Source organism: Primulina eburnea, chromosome 3 (genome assembly GCF_022965805.1).
Source record: "Primulina eburnea isolate SZY01 chromosome 3, ASM2296580v1, whole genome shotgun sequence".
In the NCBI taxonomy this organism is placed as follows: Eukaryota; Viridiplantae; Streptophyta; class Magnoliopsida; order Lamiales; family Gesneriaceae; genus Primulina; species Primulina eburnea.
Window position 1 is genome coordinate 36315921 of NC_133103.1, and position 7623 is coordinate 36323543.

Consider the following 7623-nt stretch of genomic DNA (forward strand, 5'->3'; position numbering starts at 1 on the left):
AGCCAAACATTGGTGGAGGGGCGTAAATATTCATCTTCTACCTTCATCTCGGACGAAAATTTAATTGCCTACCGGTTGAGGACCCTTTGGACCGGGTAATTGACGAGGTTGCTGGTTCGGGCTCTCAACCCGGTAATTGTTCTTTCTTCCCTATCTCTCATATTTCACCTTTTATTTTTATTTGTAGTGCATACTAACTCCTTTTTCTTCATGCAGACAAAATGCAAGAGGCCTTTTTGAAGAAGTGGGAGGCTGAGAGGTTAGCCAAGGAGAAGAGATTGGCTGCCCGGCGAGTAGCTACTGAGGAGAAGAGGCTGGCTGCTGAGGAAGCCGGCCAGTTGAAAGAATCAATCCAGGTGGGATCCCCACCCGAGCAACAAACCTCCCGGGTGGAGTTTCAAGATTCCGAGGATCACATTCCTCTTCGCTAGAGGAAAAGCTGTCTCTAGCCCCGAGCTAGTCCTGGTGGAGAGTGAAGGAGGTCAAAGCTCCTCCCGGGCTAGTCAATCACCCAACCTTCCCGGTGGTCAATAGTCCAACCAGGATCCTCTCCATGAGCCCTTGCTGACTGATCAGCCCACCCGAACTAGTACTTTCACGGAGGGAGCTCTTCCCACCTAGGTTCAGCCCCTTAAGCAGATGCTTATTCCTGCTGAGGAGGCCCACTTAAAGAGCTCCCTCCCAGCTACCCGGTTTCTCGAAGGCTCGAACCTTCTTATATCTGTGAGTTCTCCTTTTCCTTTTCCCATTCTCTTTCCTTTTTTTTTACTAACATGTTCTGTACAGGCTGCTCAAATAATGGTCTCGGCCTTTGAGGAGGTGTGTAGGGACCCGGACGCTAATCAAGTTCTTAATCATCATTGGGACTAATTAATCAATTATAAAACAGGGTCTAAAAATTTCTCTTTTTAAATTACGGAACGTAGTGAAATAAAACATATATACATCTCAGTATATAAAATACAAATCCTGTATTACAAAACATTTATTCAAACTAGAGTTTAACATCTAATATCAAGTGTTCAAACCCTATCTCAGATCAAAGTCCGAAGTCTCCACTCTAACTCGATCTCTCCTCATCTCCTTGACCCTGAACCTGTCCCACCTGTTGTCAAGTACACATACAGACAAGACAACAGCCGGATAAACCGGTGAGAATAACTCCCAATATAAATCAATGAAACATGCAATCATATAAACAATTATAAAGCATGTAATCAGGTATCAACAATATGTAACAAATCTGAAACATAATCAATAGCACCCTGTCAACAATACTCGTAGCTACATAATTCAGACTAGACTCACTCCTAGTCTAGGGATCCCGGTTCCAGACATTGGCATGCATATATCGACTAACAGTAATAGAAAAGACTCCAGTTCTATCCACGCCGATATAGTATCGATTAACAGTAATAGAAAAGACTCCAGTTCTATCCACACCGATATAGTATCGATTAACAGTAATAGACGAAGCCCTGATCCTATCCACATTGATATATTATCGATTACCAGTAATAGAGCAAGCCCTGTTTCTATCCACATTGATATGATATCGATTACCAGTAATAGAACAAAGTCCGATTCTATCCACATCGATATAACATCGATTAACAGTAATAGAAGGAACGATGAATCTATCCACATCGATATAATATCAATTAACAGTAATAGAAGAAGCTATACATCTATCCACATCGATATAATATCAATTAACAGTAATAGAAGAAGCTATCATCCTATCCACATCGATAGCCAAACATCCAGTGACAGTCTTTGGCACAACCGCCAATACCCCATCTTATGACATCGTGCAATGTGCCCGTGGTGATCCCACCACTAACAGCACTTCTGTCATAAGATTACTCTTCTAATACCTGTAATCTATAACTCAAGAAAACAAGTATATCAATCAATCAATGCAAATATCAATGCAATAAAGTAAGTATGTGATTTAGGGAAACCCAAGTCTAAACCGACTCAAGTCCATCTCCCAATACTACATTGACTTATACCTTTGTCTTCATGATCTGACGAAGACGAAGACTCCATTTCACGTCTGTCCATGTCAATCTGAATTCACAATATCGAATAGACTGTGTCAATCTACAGCTCAATTCAAAGCCTATTCTGATCAATATCGAATCAAGACACAATCTAATTCATATCGACAATATCACGATATAATCACAGTCAATACTGAGTCTGATCAATATCAATTCGTTGATGTTTCGACGGTATGACAATACAATTTCAGTAACCCCGTCAATCCCAACATCATAGATATAATACAGAAATTCATAATCAATATCAATATCAATACCAAATTCTATATCAATTCTGTACAATCCCGCAATCCCGGCAATACAATCTTGATACAACAAGTCAACAACTCATCTGTTCCCAATCTGGTTAATATCAATATATCCAGTGATACAGTACAAATCAGATATCAATCCCAGTATCACAAAATCAATAATACCATGATTCTGATATCAATTCAGTATATTTCAATCGAATAAACTCTGAAAATTCATAACAATTTCATACACAGTCCGTTCTTCAATCTGACTTCTGATATACAATATCTACTGTGTCAAGAACATAATATCTAACTCCTACTCAATTTAGACAATATCATAAATTCAAAACATGTCTAAACGTAGCAAAAATTTCGTCCAGTTGTAGTCTACGTTGATAGGAACTCGGTACTGAAGTCGGATTTAAAATCTGACGGACGGATTTCTCGTAAATCGATTTCAGAATTTAAGAACAAAGCTTTCCCCAACCTTTTCGATTTCCTGTTGCCAAAATCTGAAGATTTGCATGTGTATATATATATATATACATTCGTAACATGCAAGAAGGCAAATGGCATACCCTTAGTGCAACACGTCTCGCGCATATGCGCGACAATCATCGGCGCATATGCGCGAGACACCATTCCTGGTGCGTGTGTCTCGGCACTCCCTCGCGCAGATGCGCGACACTCTGCCGCGCACGTGCACCGAGGGCTCTGGAGTTTCCGCGCATATGCGCGCTACTCGTCCGCGCATGTGCGCGCTGTGAAGTCGCGCATGTGCGCGCAGGCTTCTGCCCTGCTCGCGCATGTGCGCTCCATTCCATCGCGCATGTGCGCTCCAATCCATCGCGCATGTGCGCCAACTCATTCTTTGCACACACAATCTACACCTTTCTCATGTGTTTTGGTCCGATCCGTTCCGTCTATATTTACCGTAATTAATTAATAAATCATTTCAGATTAATTCCAGATTACGGTAATCATACCCAAATCATTTCAGATTACGGTAATTAAATTCTCGGGCATTACAAGGTGGCTGCGGTGGCCACAAAAAGAACAACCAATCCCGGGCTCTCCAAGAGCTCCATGACTAACTCCAGGTCGAGCTTGCCCGGGCGAAGATTGCTCGAGAAGAAGAGGTGGCCACCCTCCAATCTTCTGTGGAGTCGACCCAAGCAGATCTGGCCAAGGCCCGGGCTGCTATCAAGGAAGGACTCCTTAGGGAGGAGGCCCTTAAGGGCAACAACAAATCGTTGTCCGAGGGCATTGAAGAACAAATTAACCGGGCTAAGAATGCTGAGAAGGCCCTGGCGGAGTCCGAGCTAAGTAGGGAGCAATTCAAAACTTCCTTCTTCTCTTCTTCTGAATTCAAAGCAGCAGTCGAATACCGGGCATATCCTCTCTTCAAGTCGGGCTTCAAGAAATGCCGGAAGAAATTTGAATAGGCCGGGCTTCTGCCCAAGGATAGGGCGAATTTCCCCGACTTTAGACAAGTTGTTGCATCACTTCCCAAAGAAGGAGAGGAAGAGGCGGAGGAAGACTCTGAAGAAGAAGAGCAGTCAGGGTCCGGGCAGATGGACTTAGAGTAGGATTGTACTCTTTTTTCCTTTTTATTTAACTTTCATTTGTAATTTCTCAGCCTCCGGGCCTTTATTTAACTTCTGAGTGAGTCATAATTCTCCCAAGAGGACTATTGGTGAGATCAATGATTTGATGCGATGGAAAATATGGTCGCAGCTTTCGGCCGGTCACGATCAATGCCAAAGCATTCTTCTCTACTTCACCGTATCAAAGCTCGGGGCCTCTTAGAGCATGACTGACAACGTAGACAGGCTTTTTATCAGAGCCTTATTCTTTTATCAGGACTGAGCTGACGACATACTCTGTAGTAGATAGATAAACAAACAGTTTTTCCCCGGGCTCCTGTTTTACCAATACAGGAAGCTTAGCAAGATGGATCTTCAAATTCTGGAAGGCCTGTTCACACTTCTCATCCCACCTGAATTGTTGGGCCTTCCTTAGGACCTGAAAGAAAGGATAACTCTTGTGTGTTGACCGAGATATAAATCTAGAAATAGAAGCAATCCTTCGGGTCAGCTTCTGCACTTCTTTGACAGATCGGGGAGATGGCATGCATAATACAGATTTGACTTTCTCCTGATTCACCTCAATCCCCCGGTCTGTCACTATGAAACCCAAGAACTTACCACTCTTCACTCCAAAGATACATTTGGCAGGATTAAGCTTGATTTCATAGTGCATAAGAGTGGCAAAAGTTTCTTCTAGATCAGTAATAAAGTCCGCAACCTCTTTAGACTTGCCCAAAATATCATCCACATAAACTTCCACATTTCGGCCCAGTTGCTTCTCAAAAACTTTGTTCATGAGACGCTGGTAAGTGGCCCCTGCATTCTTCAAACCGAAAAGAAATACAACATAACAAAATGTACCTCCCGAGGTGATGAGATCATTTTTTGCCAAGGGGTTTTGATGATACCCCTGGTAAGCATCCATGAAACTCAGCAGCTCAAAGCCTGAGGTGGAATCCAGCAGTTGGTCAACTCTGGGCAGGGGATAATGATCTTTGGGACAAGTTTTGTTGAGATCACGGAAGTCCACTCACATCCTCCACTTCTCGATGAACTTAGGAACCAACACCACATTCGAGAGCCATGTATGAAATTGAATTTCCCGAATGTGGCCGGCCTTCAACAGATCTCTCACCTGTTCATCAATAACTTTGTCCTTTTCCGGACCAAAGTGTCTTTTCTTCGGCTTCACCGGGTGAGATCCCGGGAGAATATTCAAATGATGCTCAGATATCAGGGGTGAGATCCCTGCCAACTCCTGCTAGGACCAGGCAAAAGCACGAATATTAGTTTTAAAAAATTAATCAAACTAACCCGAGTGGATGCACTGAGGTCCCGAGCCACCCGGATTTGCTGGCCTAGACCGACTTTTACAATCTCCTGCTCTTCCTCGGCTACGAAATGTACCTCACCTTTCTCCACTACTCTTCCTCCTTCATCATTTTTGGCTTTCTTCCCCTCCTTCCTGGTTTTGCTTTGATCAGCCCGAACTGCCTCCACATAACATTTCCGGGAAGAAGGTCGATCTCCCCGGACTTCTCCTACCCGGGCTCCCATAGGAAATTTGATCTTTTGGTGGTAGGTGGACGCCACGACCCTTAATTCATTCATGGCTGATCTCTCTATAATGATGTTATATGATGACGGGGAGTCCACCACAATGACAGAGATCATTACTGTCTTTTTAAGATCTTGGGAGCCCAAAGTCAGTGACAAGACAATCTCCCCTTCTAGGTAAACCACATGGCCAGTAAAGCCAAAGAGTGCAGTCTCTACAGCTTCCAACTGATAACTCTGCAAGTCCATCTTCACAAAGACATCTTTAAAGATAACATTAACAGAGCTGCCTGAGTCTATGAAGACTCTCAAAATATCATAATTGGATATCCGGGCTTGGATAATCAGGGCGTCATTATGGGGTAGATTTATCCCTTTTAAATCTTCCGAGCCGAAACTGATCACCACCTCATTTCTTCTCGCCCCTTCAACTTCCATACAATCCTTCCTACTCCTTGATTTTCTCGCCCGGTTAGAATCTCCATCAGTGGAGCCTCCTGATATCATTTTAATCAACCCCATGGCAGGGGGTGAATTCTACTTTCTTTCGAGCTCGGTTCTCTCCTTTCCCGGGCTCACTCCTCGATTACTTCTTACACCTCATCCTCGGGCACTGGACCCTAGTTGCCGAGATGTCCATGGAGGTAGTCTCGTTCTGTTGTTGGCTTGACTAGGTCCTGGGACGGAAAGTAAGGCATAGTCTCCCTTCAACATTTTGCAGTCCTCAGTGTTGTGATAACATACTTTGTGGAGAGTGCAAAATCTTATTTGTCTCAGGCCGGGATAGTTGATAATCCGGGGCCAGATCTCTACTGCATTCATGGACCTCCCTCTCTCGGGCAATCTTCAGAGGCACATGGTGAGAAAAGTGACCTGGATTACCCCTCCTTTGTCCTTTCTCCTCGGGCTTAGATACCCGGTCCCCTCTCTCCTTCCTTATGGCCTCCCTCTTCTGCTTCTGGGCTTCCTCCATATTGATATATTTTTCTGCCCGGGATAATAAATCCTTGAAGACCCCGGGCACTTTCTTGGTCAATGACTTGAAAAATTCACCCTCCCTCAAGACTTGGGTGAATGCAGTCGCTTTTGTCTCAGTGGCACACGTAGGAACATCCAGAGCCACTCTATTAAATCTTCTGATGTAAGCCCTTAGACTCTCTTCCGGGCTCTGTTTGACTTCAAAAGGACTAAAAATAGTCTTCTTGTATTTTTTAATGCTGTTGAAATTGTGTGAAAACACCTTCAGGAAGTCTTTGAAAGAACTAATACTTTGAGAAGCCAACTCCTTGAACCATCTTTGAGCAGAATCCACCAACATTGTCAGGAACACCTTACACTTGATTCGATTAGTGTAACAGTGTAACATGGCCATATTTTCTAATCTAGCCAGGTGCTCCTCGGGGTCTGCATTGCCATCGTAATCTTTTACTTTGGCAGATTTAAAATTCCCGGGAAGAGGTTCCCGAACAATTATTTCAGCAAATGGGCATCCTTTGGTGATTGCCCGGGAAGAACTCTGGCTTTCCAACTGCCCTTCCAAGACCTTCATCTTTTGTCTTAGTTCCAACAACTCTTCCGCCACAGTTGGAGATTTAGACCCGGAACTGGACTCCTCGTCTTCCCCTCTCATCTCCTCCTCCTCCCTCAACTCCTACTCCTGCTCCTGCTCCTGCTCCTGCTCATTCTCTTGTCTATCCCTGGGTGGTGTAACATGATGAGAAGATTCTTTCCTAGCCATGGCTTGCTTCACTGCCTCAGACACAATTCTAGCCAACTCTTCCGGGGACATGGTAATAAGATTGGGTCCGGTGGTATGAACACCACCTTGTCCCGAAGTCTGTCCACCATCTCCAAGGGCCCGAGAATTATCCTGGTTAGTTCTTCTTGTAGGAGCCATATCAACGTCTTAATCTTACTTTCCCACAGACGGCGCCAATGATAGGATCTCACTGAAATGGATGAGCCGGGTAAGGGGCTTCAACGGGTCAAATCAATAATTTGTAGGGTTTGAGAATTTGAGTGAAGATAATGGATGCGATAACACCTGCAAACAAGAAAAGGAATTTGTGAATGGGCGCCGGAGGGGTGTTCGGCGTAGCCACTCCGATTGCTTAAGTTAGCAAATTGAAGATGAAAACAAGCAAATATATGAAATAATATATGTATGTGCTCGAG

General features: G+C 43.9%; 1 protein-coding gene across 1 annotated transcript; it reads right to left on the reverse strand.

Annotated features, from left to right (window-relative positions):
* Positions 1-4921: 4921 nt before the first annotated feature.
* LOC140827306 (uncharacterized) lies at positions 4922-5970 on the reverse strand. The gene is made up of 2 exons (XM_073189954.1): positions 5299-5970; positions 4922-5149 (listed from the first exon to the last, which is right to left on the reverse strand). The coding sequence occupies exons 1-2, from the start codon at positions 5968-5970 to the stop codon at positions 4922-4924; spliced, it is 900 nt and encodes a 299-aa protein (XP_073046055.1).
* Between the last annotated feature and the right edge of the window lie 1653 nt (positions 5971-7623).

Bases quoted from the DNA above. Each gene is read 5' to 3' on its own strand.
- LOC140827306 (XM_073189954.1), bottom strand. From the start codon at position 5,970: ATGGGGTTGATTAAAATGATATCAGGAGGCTCCACTGATGGAGATTCT. The intron at 5,150-5,298 runs GTACATTTCGTA...TGGTCCTAGCAG, and splicing joins GAGTAGTGGAGAAAGGTGAG to GAGTTGGCAGGGATCTCACC.